The sequence below is a fragment of the Pan troglodytes genome, chromosome 12, assembly GCF_028858775.2.
Source record: "Pan troglodytes isolate AG18354 chromosome 12, NHGRI_mPanTro3-v2.0_pri, whole genome shotgun sequence".
Taxonomy (NCBI): Eukaryota; Metazoa; Chordata; class Mammalia; order Primates; family Hominidae; genus Pan; species Pan troglodytes.
Genome location: NC_072410.2, coordinates 93700405 through 93717722, shown reverse-complemented (window position 1 = coordinate 93717722; position 17318 = coordinate 93700405). Strand labels below are relative to the sequence as shown.

Below are 17318 nucleotides of genomic sequence, written 5' to 3'. Positions count from 1 at the left end.
AAATAAAATAAAAATGAATTTATAATACAAAATAAAATAAAGCCATAAAATATAAGCCCAAATATTTTTCAAATGGCATAAAACTGGCCAGGCATGATGATTTACACCTGTAATCCCAACACTTTGGGAGGCCCAGGCAGGAGGATTGCTTGAGGCCAAGAGTTTGAGACCAGCCTGGGCAACATAGTGAGACCTTGTCTCTACAAAAAATTGAAAAATTAGCCAACCATGGTGGTGCATGCCTAGAGTTTCAGCTGCTTGCGAGGCCGAGGTGGGAGGATCGTGTAAGCCCAGTAGTTTAGGGTTGGCGTGAGCTGTGATTGTATCACTACACTGCAATCTGGGTGACAGAGCAAGACTCTGTCTTTAAAAAAGAGGAAAGAATAAAAGGCAGAAGACTACATTTTAGTTAACATAATGAGAAGACATATTAAATAGGGAAAAGCAATAAAAGGTACACACGGATTGCAATTTGGGACTGCCAGTGGTCCACGGAACACGTTTGGGGGAGCACTGATCTGCTGTGTTGTTGTTGATGGCTTCATAGCATTCTATGTGTGTCTCAATTTATTTAACCAATTTCTTATTATACTTTTTGGATTTTTTAGAATTAATAATAAGAGTGCAGTGATGAGCATCTTTGCAGCCAAGTGTTTATCTGTATCCCTGAGTATGATTATTTTCTTAGGATCAATTCTTGCAAGTGAAATTTTTGAAGTGTGTCTATACAGTGCACTGTTTGCTTTGGCTTTTTAAATGAGGCAATTGGTAGCCATCCATTGGAACTTAAAATTTGTACTAAAGGAAAGTAATTTAGAAAATCTTCTTTAGGTGATGTGGAAACAGCTGTAAAATTTGCAACTCAGCTTATTGACCTGGGAGCAGACATTAGTTTGCGGAGTCGCTGGACAAACATGAATGCTTTGCATTATGCTGCTTATTTTGATGTCCCTGAACTTATAAGAGTGATTTTGAAAACATCGAAACCAAAAGGCAAGTATTATAAGATCACCTTTAGATATTATTAACTGAACACTTTAGTGGTGGCATAAAAATTATAATTCAAGGATATTTTTTCCTTCTAATCCATCTTGTTTCATATGCCTTTCTACTCCATTTTATTTCTGAGATAGTTTAAAATTTCTTTATTGAGTATTAATTACTATCTTTTCTACAAAAGGATTAGTACAGAGAGATACAAAATGAAAGAGTGTTCTCTGGGTTTTCATATCTCTAAGTTCTCCAGTATAACACGGATGTTTTATATAATTGATTCTACGTGGTTTATGATTCTTTTGCCTTGCTTGGGTAGCCAGAAATAGAGTAATAAGGTCTTCAGAGATTGGAATAGTAAATAATATTTATTTTAGATGGCATTTGGTTCTGAAATTATATAATTCAACTTAAGGGATAATATTTCAGTTTTTTTCCCTGTTTTGATGGTGATATCCTGAAATTGAAGATCTGAATGTCTAAGTCACAGTCCTGGTATTTTGATTTTTCTCTCTGGTTCTCTTGGGGGCCAATTTTCTTTTCTTTCTTTTTTAGAAAAATATGAGAGCAAGCAAATAGTATTAACGTTAAGTTAAAGTGTACAATATTTTCCCCATTGTAGGAACATGCTTCAGAGATTCAATAGATAAATTTCCCAGAATGTTCATTTCTAACCTCCAATCTGCATAATTGTCCATTTTCTCTTTAAAATTCTACCTTTTCAGTTTCTAAGTGATGTTGGGAAGAAAGCCTCTGTCTACACTACTGTGTCTTTAATAATTCAAGAGAGTTTGTCGAGTATATCTGGGTGGTTTGCAGTTGTAGGAAGGGTATGTGGGTGTGGTGTTGTTTAGTTGAGGGTAGGATTTGCAGAACCAGAGGTATATTTAAACCCTTGTTATCGAAAATACTCAAGATGGGATTCCCAAATCTGGAGGATTTCCTGTATTTAAGTATAACATATGATGCTATGCTAAAAGTTATTAACATGTCCTTAGAGTTGCAAGATTACTTTTCTCATTATGAAATTCAAATTCATTTGTTCAGTAGAGTATTATGAATCAATTTATAGGTAAGCATTTCTATGCTTAATTAGACTTTAACTACTTTGAAAATTCTGCTTTGTTTTACCTACCAGGTATTGGCCGTTTTTTTTCTGTAAAGGGCCAGCTACTAAATACTTTAGACTTTTTGGACCATATGGTCTCTGATGAAACTACTCAGTTCCATAGTTGTAGCATGGAAGTAGCCACAGAGGATATGTAAATGAATGAGTGTGCCTGTGTTCTAATAAAACTTTATAAAAACAGGTGGGCTGGATTTGGCCTCTGAGTCATAGGTTGCTGACCCCTGACCTAAACTCTACTACTCTACCTCACTGTAGTTGTCGTGGCAAATATGCAACAGACTTAATGGGAGATTGTGATAAGCTGTTACTTTTACAGATATGAATTTTTGCCATTAATTGTTTTAAAATATGTTTTAGTTTGAAAATCCAAGATAATATCACTCCATCTTATAATGAATTTTATTGTACTAATAATCAACTGCTTATTTTAACTAGATTGTAATATAAAGATTTTGTTCTATTGTGAAATCATGCCTCTAGTGGGTTGACTTAAGTCTTATAAATGATATAAGTCCCTCCTCCCAAAGCCTTGTCTTCTTTTAAATTATGATAGCTAAGTTTAAACTTTTAGTTAATATACTTGTGATGTTTAATTGCAGATGTGGATGCCACTTGCAGTGATTTTAATTTTGGAACAGCTTTGCATATTGCAGCATACAACTTGTGTGCAGGTGCTGTGAAGTGCCTCTTGGAGCAGGGAGCAAATCCTGCATTTAGGGTAAGAGGTTAAATTAAAAGTGAAAAATATTAAAAGAATTAAGAAATCTTACTTTCTGGTAAAATGTTGAATCTGAATGTTATTAATAGAAGAACTGTTACATGAGCAAGTAATTTATATCTTTGTGCCACATATAAAGAGTGATGATGATCTTTATTGTAAATAAATTTAAGGCATAATGATAAATTTCCTTTTATATTGATAAGTCCCATTCAGGAAAGTAAAGTCTTCCTTTAAGTGTCATAATCTTTAAGTATCTTTCATTTAGGAGTTTGATGTATTTATGAAAAGTCAGCTGTTAAGTAGCAATACATATATTACAGTTATATTTTTCTGTTAAATCATATTCTAAATTTTTTTGGAAAGAAAATTCATTTCGGAAAGTTAAATACCCATTTAGGGATGAAGTAAGCCTTTGAAAATGAAATGTTTAAAGGAAAAGTGTATTTTTTAATAGTAAAATTTCACTAATTTACAGAGTTACACAGGATTGAATTTCATAGTCTTCAGATCATTTGTTGTTGTTGTTGTTGTTTTTTTTTCAGAAAGTGTTCTGTTTTCCCTTTCTTTATATTAATAACAATAACTCGCTCTGGCAGGTATTCTTAATTGTGTTATACTTTCCCTTGAAGGGATGTGTGTGAGCGGCAGATAGTGTGCAGTATTCAAAACACCTGTCTTCCCTTCCCTTTCCTATTTTTCCCATTTTCCCTACTTCTTTGCCAGTTTTCTTTCTGTTTAACCCCCTTGATTACCCGCCAACTTTTAATTTCTTCTCTTCCTCCCTCCCTCCCTTCTGACTATATTGGTTATTGGGCACTGGGAGAATACTACAATAATGTAGATAAAGCCCTTGCCCTCAAAAAGAATGTCTTGCAGAGGGGAGGTGGGACAGGGAAACAGTCAGTTTTACTGTAGTGTGCTAATTCAGTGTGACATGATGGGCGGGGGTGGCAGAGGGCCATGGGGTCGTCTTCCCAAGGCTTCAACAGGGGTAACATCTGAAGTGCTTACATAGGCAAGAATTAAACAGGTACTGAAGGGAGGGTGAGGAAAGCATCTTAGGCAGAGAGAGTAGCATGCAAGAAGCCTAGGAGATGATCATTCAGTCCAGCTGGAGTGTGAAGGGGGGAGGTGTTTGCTTTTGTTGGTACAGCTGTTGACAAAGCCCCATTAGTGGGGACAATGTTCTGAATTTGTTAGGATGCCATGAGATACGTTATTGAGCTAAATTACCAATTTAGGCCAGAAGCAGATTAATAGGTTGCCATATTTTGAAAATAACTACTTAAAAAAAAAAAGGTAAACATATGGGTCAGTAGTAGCCCTCAGACCATACTTTGATAGCCACCGTCTTATTTTTTAATTTTTATTTTAAATATTAGATTCAGGGAGTATATGTACAGGTTTGTGAAATAGGTTATATTGCCTGGTGCTGAGGTTTGGGCTTCTGTTGATGCTGTCACCCAAACAGTGAACATAGTACCCAATAGGTGGTTTTTCAGCCCTTGCCCTAGCCCTTCCCCACCTCCTTCCCTCCCACACTCCCTCCTGTCTTTAGGGGTCTCAGTGTCTGTTGTTCCCATCTTTATGTCTGTGTGTACCCAGTGTTCAGCTCCCACTAATAAGTGAGAACATGCATTATTTGGTTTTCTGTTTCTGCATTAATTTTCTTAGGATAATGGCCTCTAGTTGCATCCATGTTGTTGCAAAGGGCACGATTTCATTATTTAAATGACTGTGTAGTATGCCGTATATGTACTGCATTTTCTTTATCCAGTCCACTACTGATGAGCACCTAGGTTGATTCCATGGCTTTGCTATTATGAATCGTGCTGTGAAAAACATATGAGTGCAGTGTCTTTTTGGTAAAATAATTTATTTTCCTTTGGGTGTGTACGGTAATGAGATTACTAGGTCAAATGGTAATTCTGTTTTTAGTTTTTTGAGAAATCTCCACACTGCTTTCCACAGGGGCTGAACCAATTTACATTCCCACTAACAGTGTATAAATGTTCCTTTTCTCCACAACCTCACCAACATGTTATTTTTTGACTTTTTAATAATGGCCATTCTGACTGGTGTGAGATAGTCTCTCATTGTGGTGTTGATTAGCATTTCTCTGATGATTAGTGATGTTGAGCATTTTTTATATTTGTTGGTTGCTTGTATGTCTTCTTTTGAGAAGTGTCTGTTCACTTTCTTTGCCACTTTTTAATGGGATTTTTTTTCTTGTTGATTTGTTTACATTCCTTATAGATTCTGGATATTAGTCCTTTGTTGGATGCATAGTTTGTATTTTTACCCATTCTGTAGGTTGTCTGTTTACTCTGTTGATAGTTTCTTTTGCTGTGCAGAAGCTCTTTGGTTTAATGAGGTCCTGTTTGACAATTTTTGTTTTTGTTGCCTTCACTTTTGAGGACTTAGTCCCAAATTCTTTGCCTAAGCCAATGCCTAGAAGAGTATTTCCTAGGTTTTCGTCTAGGATTTTTGTAGTTCGAGGTCTTACATTTAAATTTTAAATCCATCTTGAGTTAATTTTTGTATATAGTGAGTAGTGGGGGTCCAGTTTCATTGTTCTGCATATGGCTAGCCAGTTTTCCCAGCACCATCTATGAGTAGAGTGTCCTTTCCCTACTGTTTATTTTTGTCAGCTTTGTCAAAGATCAGTTGGTTGTGTGTGGCTTTATTTCAGGGGTCTCTATTCTGTTTCATTGGTCTATATGTCTATTTTTTTAGCAATATCATGCTGTTTTGATTACTGGAGTCTTGTAGTATAATTTTAAGTCAGGTAATGTGATGCCTCTGGCTTCTGTTCTTTCTGCTTAGGATTGCTTTGGCTATTTGGGCTCTTTTTTTTTTTTGGCTCCATATGAATTTTAGAACAGTTTTTTCTAATCCTGTGAAAAACGATGTTGGAAATTTGATAGGAAGACTGTTGAAACTGTCAATTGCTTTGGGCAATGTGGACATTTTAATGATACTGATTCTTCCAGTCCATGAGCATGGAGTGTTTTTCCATTTGTTTGTGTTCTTTCAGCAGCGTTTCATAGTTATTGTAGAGATCTTCCATCTCCTTGGTTAGATGTATTCTTTGGTATTTTTATTACTATTTTGTGGCTGTTGTAAATGGAATTGTGTTCTTGATTTTGTTCTCAGCCTGAGTGTTATTGGTGTATAGAAATGCTACTGATTTTCATATATTGATTTTGTGTCCTGAAACTTTACTGAGGTTGTTTATCAGGTCTAGGAGGTTTTTTTTGGCAGAACCTTTAGAATTTTCTACATATCGAACCATATTGTTGGTGAAGAGAGGTAATTTGACCTCCTCTTTTCCTATTTGGATGCCTTTTATTTCTTTTTCTTGCCTAATTACTCTGGCTAGGACTTCCAGTACTATGTTGAATAGGCGTAGTGAGAGTGGACATTCTTGTTTTGTTCCAATTCTCAGGAGGAATGTTTCCAACTTGCCCGTTCAGTATGATGTTGGCTGTGTGTTTGTCATAGATGGCTCTTAGTATTTTGAGGTATGTTCCTTCAATGCCTAATTTGTTGAAGGTTTTTTTTTTTATCATGAAGGGGTGTTGGAATTTATTGATTGCTTTTTCTGTGTCTATTGAGATGATCATACAGTTTTTAATTTTGTTTATGTGGTGAATCACGTTTATTGACTTGCATACGTTGAACCTCCTTGCATGACTTGATCACGGTGAATTATCTTTTTGGTATGCTGCTGAATTTGGTTTGCTAGTAACTTGAGGTTTTCTGTGTCTGTGTTTATCAGGGATATTGGCCTGTAGTTTTCTTTTTTGTTGTGTCTTTGCCAGATTTTGGTATCAAGATGATACTGCTTTCATAGAATGAATTAGGGAGAAATCCCTCCTCCTTGGTTTTTTCATATCATTTTGGTAGGATTGTTATCAGCTCCTCCTCGTATGTTTGGTAGAATTTGGCTGTGAATCCATTCGGTCCAGGGCTTTTTCTGGATGGTAGGTTTTTTATTACTGATTCAATTTTGTAACTAATTATTGGTATGTTCAGGGTTTCACTTTCTTCCTGGTTCTTGGAAGGTTGTGTGTTTCTAGGAATTTAGATTCCTAGATTTTCTAGATTTCCTCTAGATTTTCTAGTTTATGTGAATAGAGGTATTCACAGTAGTTTCTGAGGATCTTTTGCATTTCTGTGGGATTGTTGTAATGTCATATTTATCATTTCCAATTGTGCTTATTTGGATCTTTCTTTTTTCTTTAGCTAGCTAGCAGTCTGTCAATCTTATTGTTTCAAAGAACCATCTTTTCATTTTGCTGATCCTTTGAATGCCTTTTTTGGTTTCAGTTTCATATAGTTGTACTCCAATTTTAGTTATTTTTTTGACTAGCTTTGGGTTTAGTTTGTTCTTATTTATTTTTTTAACGTGTTTTTATTTATTTATTTTTATTTTTTATTTTGTTTTATTATTATACTTTAAGTTTTAGGGTACTTGTGCACAATGTGCAGGTTAGTTACATATGTATACATGTGCCATGATGGTGTGCTGCACCCATTAACTCGTCATTTAGCATTAGGTATATCTCCTAAAGCTATCCCTCCCCCCTCCTCCCGCCCCACAACAGTCCCCAGAGTGTGATGTTCCCCTTCCTGTGTCCATGTGTTCTCATTGTTCAATTCCCACCTATGAGTGAGAATATGCGGTGTTTGGTTTTTTGTCCTTGCGATAGTTTACTAAGAATGATGATTTCCAATTTCATCCATGTCCCTACAAAGGACATGAACTCATCATTTTTTATGGCTGCATAGTATTCCATGGTGTATATGTGCCACATTTTCTTAATCCAGTCTGTCATTGTCGGACATTTGGGTTGGTTCCAAGTCTTTGCTATTGTGAATAGTGCCGCAATAAACATACGTGTGCATGTGTCTTTATAGCAGCATGATTTATAGTCCTTTGGGTATATACCCATTAATGGGATGGCTGGGTCAAATGGTATTTCTAGTTCTAGATCCCTGAGGAATCGCCACACTGACTTCCACAGTGATTGAACTAGTTTACAGTCCCACCAACAGTGTAAAAGTGTTCCTAATTCTCCACATCCTCTCCAGCACCTGTTGTTTCCTGACTTTTTAATGATCGCCATTCTAACTGGTGTGAGATGGTATCTCATTGTGGTTTTGATTTGCATTTCTCTGATAGCCAGTGATGGTGAGCATTTTTTCATGTGTTTTTTGGCTGCATAAATGTCTTCTTTTGAGAAGTGTCTGTTCTTATTTTTCTGGTTCCCTTAGGTGCAATGTTAGGTTGTTGAGACCTCCCTATCTTCTTGATACAGGCGTTTTGTACTTTTAACACTGCTTTTGCTACATCCCAGAGGTTTTGGTATATTGTGTCTCTATTTTCATTTGTTTCAAAGAATTTTTTTTGAATTCCACCTTAATTTCATTGTTTACCCAAAAGTCATTCTGGAGCAAGTTTTCTAGTTTGCATGTATTTGTGTGGTTTTCGAGAGCTCTTCTTGGTATTGATTTCTATTTTTACTCCACGGTGGTCCAAGAGATTCTTGGTGTGATTTTGATTTTTTTGAATTTGTTGAGACTTGCTTTATGACCATGGTCAATCTTTGAGTATGTTCCATGTGCAAATGAGAATAGCATTTATATTCTGTGGTTGTTGGGTGGAGTATTCTTTAGATGCCTATTAAGTCTAACTGGTCAAGTGCTTTATTTAAGTCCAAAATTTCTCTGTTAGTTTTCTGCCTTGATGATCTGTCTAATGCTTTCAGTGGGGTGTTGAAGTCACCCACTATTATTGTGTGACTATCTACATCTTTTTGTAAGTCTAGTAGTAATTGCTTTATAAATTTGGGTGCTCCAGTGTTGGGTGTGTGTATATTTAGGATAGTTAAGTCTTCTTGTTGAATTGAACACTTTATCATTATGTAATGCCCTACTTTGTCCCTCTTGACTGCTGTTGGCTTAAAGTATGTTTAATAGTGATCCTCTGCTCCTTTTTGTTTTCCATTTGCATGATAGATCTCTCTCCAGCCTTTTACTTTGAGCCTATGGGTGTCATTACCTGTGCAATAGGTATCTTGAAGACAGCAGAAGGACAAGTCTTTTTTTTTTTTTAAATCCGATTTCCCACTCTATGTCTTTTGAGTGCTGTGTTTAGGCTGTTTATTTTCAGGGTTAATATTGATATGTGAAGTTGAGCTCCTGTTTCATGTTAGCTAGTTGCTTTGTAGCCTTGATTGTGTAGTTGCTTTTATGGAGTCTATAGACTATGTGCTTATGTATGCTTTTGTGACAGCAAGTATTATTTTTTTGTTTTCATGTTTAGAACTCTCTTAATCATCTTTTATTAACCTTTTTCAGGGTTAATATAGAAATGTGAAGTTTTGTTCCTGTTGTCGTGTTGTTAGCTAGTTGCTTCCTAGTCTCAATTGTATAGTTGCTTTATGAAGAACATAGACTATGTGCTTAAGTATGCTTTTGTGGTAGCAAGTTTTATTCTTTTGTTTCCATGTGTAGAACTCCCTTAATCATCTTTTATAGGTCCAGTCTGGTGGTATGCCACCACTTTAGAAGAAAGTGGAATTCCACAATTGATCATGAATAAGCCTTCTTGTGTTAGGAAGATATTGTCATTGTTATTTTATTATTCTTACTATTATTTAGGTTTTTTTTTTTAAACAGAAGTTTTGATTGTTGAATTGTATGGGAATTAACAGAAGTGTGTGACAGGTTCCAAAAAGTGGGGATATAACAAAAGTCCAAAGTAAAATATTCACTGTAAGCATAGCTTACAACTTAGCCTGGGTGTATTTTAAAAATTTTTATGTTTCCCTATTTTTCTCTCTCTGTTTTTTAGAGAGTATACATTAGTGTAACATATATCTTTATTGTATTTTGTATGTTTTCTTGAAATCTGGGATTAAAAGAGTCCATTATCATCCCAGACATCTAATAACATATCTTCTTGCCATATTTTTACTAAGGACCAACCTGACTTGAATTTTAAAACAAAAAAATGCGAAGCAATTGCAAACTAAGTGTGTTCTAAAAGCCTCATTCATTTTTCCATGTGGATCATTTGAAGAAGATTGTATCAGTGAAGAAAGGGAAAAAAGTTTCTCAGTTAACAAAAGTATCTTTATTCTTTATATTAAAAGAAGATTACAATCTAAATTATTTCTCATGAAGTCTAAGGTTTTTGGTTAGGGAATGTAAGATGACAGATAATTCATATGATAGGGCTTTGATGATACATATACCATGCAAATGACCGTGGGGTTGTCATTGGCCATTTTATCTTGTCACAGGACAAATCCCAGGATACAGTCTTTCTGTCATAGTGAAAACAGAGCTTTTTTCTTGATTATAGCCCAGGTTTTAGTAGTATCAAAACCATAGTTTCTAGTTTTGAAATCTGAGTTACCCCATGAATGGGCAGGGGGCTGAGGTCACAGAGCCAAGAGGGCAGCTCTGGAACCATGGATCTGGGGCTGGGAAGCATCAGTCCTGTGACTTTTGTTTCCAAGCTTGCTTTCTCATGCCTCTGCGGGCAGAATGCTCTCCGTTTAGGACCTGAGCACCGTTCCCCACATGGACGCCTTGCTTTTCCCTGCCAGAGAACCTGCACAGCTCCTCCCTGGTCTGCTTTGGAACTCTGTGGAGATGCATCTCATCAGTGAGGTCTCCCTGACCACTTAATCTAAAGAGTTTCCCCTACAACCATCTCTGTCTCCACATTTCCTATTCCCCTTCCCTGTTTTTTTTTTTTTTTCCTCCAGGCCACTTATGACTGTTTATTATGCCACATATAATTTACTTGTTTAATGTTGTATGGTCTATCTCTCCCACCAGAATGTAATGTTCCTTGAGGGCAGGGCTTGTGTTTTTTTCACTGTAGGATCTTTAGCACCTAGAATGGTGTCTGCATATTGTAGGTGTTCAGGAAATGTTTTTGAATAAACAAATGATGAATGAATTTAACGTAAAATTCTTCCAACAGAAATTTTATATGACTTTCTAGTGCTCTAAGTAAGAGTTGAACATTTTTCTCTTATCTTTATTTGTAGAATGACAAAGGACAGATCCCTGCTGATGTTGTTCCAGACCCAGTAGATATGCCGTTAGAGATGGCTGACGCCGCAGCCACTGCTAAGGAAATCAAGCAGATGCTTCTAGATGCGGTGCCTCTGTCATGTAACATCTCAAAGGCCATGCTCCCAAATTATGATCATGTCACTGGCAAGGCAATGCTTACGTCACTTGGCCTGAAGTTGGGGGATCGTGTTGTTATTGCAGGACAGAAGGTACAGTAAGTAACTGCAATCTCTGAAGCCAGGGTTGTTATGTCCATGACCTATGTTCAAGGACACAGACAGTATGGTCAGAGTTTTGAGTTTTTGAAAAAGGTTCAACATGTAGGTAGAAAGATGCTTAATGGGAAATGTAAAACTTAGATATGAATTTACTGTTAAGTTATGCTTTAAGAATATAAACTACTTGAACTTAATAAAGAAGACATATTTATTTGAATAAAGAGTGGAGTGGAGTAGAACTCTTGAGTGAATTTAGAGGCATGAGCTAAGGGATGATCTAAGGTGGAGGATTATCTTTGCAGTCCCCTCTTTCCCCAGTGGTACTTCTCTGACTGCTGCTCCTCCATAGAAATGGAGCACAGGAGACCCTTGCTCTTCGTGGGTGTTTGTCTTTGGGTTCCCACAAATAGGGCAGTCTGAGATATTATGTAACCTGGTGATAAGGATTTATGTGGAAAAGAGGACTCCTCCTACTCCCATCATCCAGACACCTTTTTTCCTCCCAAGCTTTTGTTTCCATATTGTATTCATTTATTGCCAGTTGCTTTTTAAAAATATCTCATATGGGAGGTTTTCTTGTTTTTTCTTTTTTTAATTATTTTATTATACTTTAAGTTCTGGAATACATGCACAGAACATGCAGGTTTGTTACGTAGGCATACGTGTGCCATGGTGATTTGCTGCACCCATCAACCCGTCATCTACATTAGGTATTTCTCCTAATGCTATCCCTCCCCTAGCCCTGTCCCTTCAGTTTTTTCTTAATATTGAGGTTAATAGGGAGCTTGGTATGGAGAATGGAACAGGGAATTCCTGCTTGGATATTGAGTTTCCCAACATAGTTATATCCCTTTTTTTTTTTTTTTTTTTTTTTTTGAGAAGAGTCTCACTTTGCTGCCGAGGCTGGAGTGCAGTGGCACAGTCATAGGTCACTGCAGCCCCGAACTCCTGGGCTCAAGCAACCCTCCTGCCTCAGCCCCTGGAGTAGCCGGAACTACAGGTGTGTGCTACTATCCAGCTAATTAGGATTCTTATGTCGTCTTGGAAATTGACTCCCTTATTATTATTTAATGTTCTTTTTCATCCTTGGTAATGTTCCTTGCTTTGAAGTGAGAGCAAGGAACATTACCAAGGATAAAAAGGTGATGTTGAGAGAGCGAATTTTTAAAATTCACTTTGAGAGAGTGAATTTTTAAAAACTTCCATGGTGAAGTAAAGTTGCAAGAGTAGGACCCTTGGAATTACCAATAATTCCCCAAAATTATTCTGGTTTATATTTTCTTTAGGTTGGTACATTAAGATTTTGTGGAACAACTGAATTTGCAAGTGGGCAGTGGGCTGGCATTGAACTGGATGAACCAGAAGGAAAAAATAATGGAAGTGTTGGAAAAGTCCAGTACTTTAAATGTGCCCCCAAGTATGGTAAGGTTGATATTATTTAACTCGGTAAGAATTAATTAAAAATAATCAAGTTTTACTCTTTTACAGTTGTTAAATAAAACTTTTCTCCTGATTTCTTATGTGATAAATGAGGGGCATGTGGATGTAGGGAGGACTTTTTAAAGATAGGAGATAGTTATATTTATTTACACTGACGAGAGGTGACGTGAGAGGGAGAAATGGTGGTTGCAGGAGAGAAAGGGGACACTTACAGGAGGAAAGTCCTGAAAAACTTGAAAGGGAAATGGATTTCAGTATAAGAGTTAGCCTCGCATTAGATCAGGTGCAGCTTTACACTATTTTATTTATTTTTTTGAGATGGAGTCTTGCTCTGTCACCCAGGCTAGAGTGCAGTGGCTCGATCTCGGCTCACTGCAACCTCTGCCTCCCAAGTTCAAGCGATTCTCCTGCCTCAGCCTCCCGAGTAGCTGGGATTACAGGCACTTGCCACCATGGCTGGATAATTGTTGTATTTTCAGTAGAGACAGGGTTTCACCATGTCGGCCAGGCTGGTCTCGACCTCCTGACCTCAGGTGATCTGCCCACCTTGGCCTCCCAAAGTGCTGGGATTACAGGCATGAGCCACTGTGCCTGGCCAACCATGAATTTCAGAGGCCATGATGGAAAGGTTTAGGAGGGTGTCTAGTAGTGACTGGTGAAGAGGTCGTCTGATGGAATTGTCTCAATGATGTTTTTGGGAAAGTGTCTTTCTTGGGACTGGTCTCTTGGGTGGCTTTTAGTGGGGAGACAGTGATGAGAGGGGTGTTTTCGTTAGTAGGCTGTGAGCTGTTGGGCTGCCCTTGATTCTTGCTGCCAGCAGTATAGTGATTGGGAGAAGGTCTCTAACCAGGGGCACGCCCAGCTCTGCAGACCTCCCTCAAATCCTGCACCTAGTAGTGTCATGGCCAGGGAAGGGACTTGGTTATCAAGGAAGTACAGAGCTCTGGAGGTCATGAAGAACTTGGAAAACTGGAAAAATCAAGCAAGGCCAACTTTATGACCGCATTCCTGAGGTTTCTTTGAAACTCTGCGAGGTTTCTTTCTCTTTCTGACAAATGTTTAAGTAAATTCTGGCAAATGTTTAAGTAAATTCTTTCTGACATGTTTAGGTAAATTTATTCTTCCTCTCTCTCACACACACCTATCCTGTCTGTTGATTTCAATTTGATTTTGTAGTCACTTACTATGTTGTGAATACTTTTCCTTGAAATGAAATATTCTTTTAGAACATTATTTTCCATGATTGTGTAGTATTCATCTTGTGGTCTGATGGTGAGGTGGTGTGGTATGATCATGATGAAGCAGATGGACTTTGGAGTCTGACTGCTTGTGTGTGATTTGATTTCTTTACTTACCAGCTATGTGACTGTCTTTCTCTTCTTGTGCCTCAGTTTGTCTTCTTGTGCCTCAGTTTGTCTTCTGTGAAATAGGGATGACACTATCATAAGGACTAGTGCAAGAATTAAATGTGTTGGTAAAAGTATAAAGCACCTAGAACAGTGTGTGATTCCCTGTAAGCACTCAACAGATGAGAGCTGTTTGCTATCACGCATTTATCAAAATTACTAGTTTCCTTTCATCACACACTTAGGATGGAATCTCATTTTTTTGGTCTATTAAAACTTTTTTTGTTTGTTTATAAAAATGCTCATTGTGTAAGATTTGAAAACAAGAGGAAAATAAAAATTCTGCATTTTTATTTAATATCCTAGTGTAATTTCCCCAAATCTTTACATATTGTTTGAAAATGTGATTTTGAATAGCTCCATTTCCTTTAATTTTTCCAATTTGACAGATGAAAATTTCTATATTTTAATTGGTATTTCTCTTATTGTGGTGAAATAGAACACTTTTTAAAGTGTTTTGTTGTAGTATAGGTATTTTTTATGTTTCTTGGCAATTGCCTGTTTGTGTTATTTTCCCAGTAAAAATTGGGATATTAGTGCGTCTTTTTTAAAAAAGGATGAGTTTTAAAATACATACTTATGATATTAAGCTTTATTTATTATGGATATTTTGTCTAGCTTGTCATTTGCCTTTGAACCTCATTTGCAATGTTTTTTGGACATGTAGTTTTATGGCTTAAAGACTTTTCTTTTATAAATTCTTATATTGCTTTTATGCTTTGATAATTCTTCCTAATCTAATGATTATACATTTTATATTTCTTTAAATGTTTATATTTTTCCTTTTATTTTGAGTTGGCACTAAATATTTGTATTTATACAAATAATTGTACCTATTTATGGGGTGCAGAGTGATATTTCTGTGTAATGTAAGGTGTAATGATTAAATCAGGGTAATTAGGATATCCATCACTTCAAACATTTATTATTTGAGAACATTCAAAATCCTCTTTTAGCTTTTTGAACATATACAATAAATTGTTGTTAACCATCTTCACCTCGCAGTGCTGCAGAACACTAGAACTTATTCCTCCTGTCTAGCTGTAATGTAAATGTTTTAATTTTTATACTTAATTATGTAATCCATTTGGAATTTATTTGGTTAGTAGTTTGAGGTTAAGAATTTAATTTTAATTTTCCTCCGATAGATTACTTTGCCACCTGTCAAGCAGACTAAGGGCAGGATCAAAAGCCTTTAGCAACACATAGGGCAGAGGTAAATCAGAATTATGGAATCATTTAGATTGCCAGCAGAACTCATGGGGACTCCCAAACTCCCATTATCCCAAGGGGAGGCGTGCTTGATTGGCACAAAGCTGGATACCCCCGTCCCCTTGTATGTACTTAAAGGCAAGTTGTGGGGCAGGGGTCATGTGTTGGATTGTGTGAAAATGGGCATAGTCCTTGACAGTCCTGGGAGCCCCAGGTCACAGCTAAGCTACTTAAGGTGGAGGGGAGGGGATCTGGGGAATCCCCTGGCTAATCAGAAGCCAAGGAATTTCTCAACAATGGTTTTCTCTCTTTCTAAATCTGTCATCTTTTCCCTTTGGCTTGTTGTGCTGCTTTTATTATAGATTAAGTTCTTATCAATGCTATGGTATATTTCAGGCTTGTTTTGTTCTATTGATCTGTTCATTCTCATACCTATTAGATTTTTTGAACTGTAGAAAATGATAAGTTTTAATACTTGGTGGTATTACTGTTTTTATGTCTTTTAATAATTGCCAAAGTGAATACATATACTTAGTTTACTAAAGTCAGATTGTACGGCAAGGCTTATTACAAAACTCTCTCTTAGCTTGTTTTTCTCTGCCCTCAAATCCTGCTCCTTAGAACTAAGCAAGAACTTTTTCAACTCTTTTAGCTGTATTGTCTGATATTAATGTCTGTATTTGTAACTACTATATTTATGTGAATGTCTCTTGATTTTTCCAGTTCAAGACATCTAGTGAGTTTGTACTATGAAGAGGGAGATTTAGTTCTCTACATGAGACAATAAAGTATTACCTTAAATATACTGAGAGAATATGAAACCCAATGTAGCAGTTTGTTGGTTGACTTGTTTTTGGTATAGCCTGTCCTTCAGTAGCTTTCTGACAAAGGACTCATGAGAAGTAAATGTGTTGAGACCTTCTATTCTAAACACATGTTTTCTCCCCTCAGACTTTATGTGATAATTTGGGATAAGGAATGTTAGGTTGGATTTCATATTCTCTCAGTACATTTAAGGAGATACTCTATTGTCTCAGGTAGAGTTTGACAGACTTTTTCTGTAAGGGGCCGCATGGTAAATGTTTTAGGCCTTGTGGGCTATGCATTCTCTGTTGTACCTGCTACTCAGCTTTGCTGTTGTAGTAAACAGGCAGCCATAGGCAGTGTGTAAGCAGATGGACGTGGCTACGTTTCAATAAAAATTGACCAATGAACAGGGAGTAGCCAGGATATGGCTGTTGGGCCATAGTTTACCAACTACTATCCTGAGCTTCCAGTGTTGCTGTTCAGAAGTTTTGAAGTATTGTTGTACAGATTATTTAGTATAAAATGAAAAAGGAAAAACAAAAAGTAGGTAGAGGTTTTTCCATCTTCTGTTTTTGACCCTTTCCTCCTCCTTGGAAGCGTTTAGTATTTTTTCTCCTTTTCTTTTTTCTTTAGAGTTCATACCATTTTTATTCCTTACCGATATTTTAGTGGGGATTGGAGAAGAAGAATTGGAGTTAAACCTATGTTCAGTGGGCCGTGTTTATCTGGAAATCTGTTATTTTTGTCTTTCCAAATAATTCATCATGTGTTTGTTTTTAGTTAAGCCTTACAGTTACATGTTGAGATTTGAGAAAAGTCCTATCAATACTTCAATTAGCCTGAGTAACTGAGTAATAGAGGCCGCCCATATGCTATGCATCCAGTCATTGCTTTACATTTAGTTTTGGTTCTCTGAAATGCTTTGGCTAATTAAAAAAAAAAAAGAAGAATGCAAACTATATAGATGAGGTTTTATATACTATGGAAATCTTTTTAAGCCATAGAATTAAATATTTAATTTAATACACAAATATACTTTAGCTTACAGAAATTTCCTGGTGAGATTTTTTTGTTAGAAAATATATTTATTATTGATAGTGAAGTAAAGGTGTCAGTAGTCATGATAGAGGTTATATCAGCCAAAGTTGCCTTCATATTGATAAAAATACCTTATTCACTTATAGTCATAAACATTATTCCAGTAAAAGAGGTACATTTTCTCTCCTTTTCGTCTTTTTGCCTGTGTGATCACCATAATAAGTTAAAATGAAATAGCTCTTACATAATAAAGG

At 36.5% G+C, this 17318-nt stretch overlaps 1 protein-coding gene across 9 annotated transcripts in view; it reads left to right on the top strand.

Moving 5' to 3' along the window:
* Positions 1–17318, top strand: part of CLIP4 (CAP-Gly domain containing linker protein family member 4) — a 118534-nt gene that overhangs the window by 67544 nt on the left and 33672 nt on the right. For all 9 annotated transcript variants that reach the window (XR_010149164.1, XR_010149165.1, XR_010149166.1 and 6 more), the window contains 4 exons: positions 832–993; positions 2722–2840; positions 10916–11152; positions 12448–12583. Coding sequence is in view for 6 of the 9 variants with exons in the window: in XM_063789191.1 (XP_063645261.1) it covers positions 832–993; positions 2722–2840; positions 10916–11152; positions 12448–12583 (654 nt within the window). In the remaining 3 variants the exon portion in view is untranslated. The remainder of the gene's footprint in view (positions 1–831; positions 994–2721; positions 2841–10915; positions 11153–12447; positions 12584–17318) is intronic.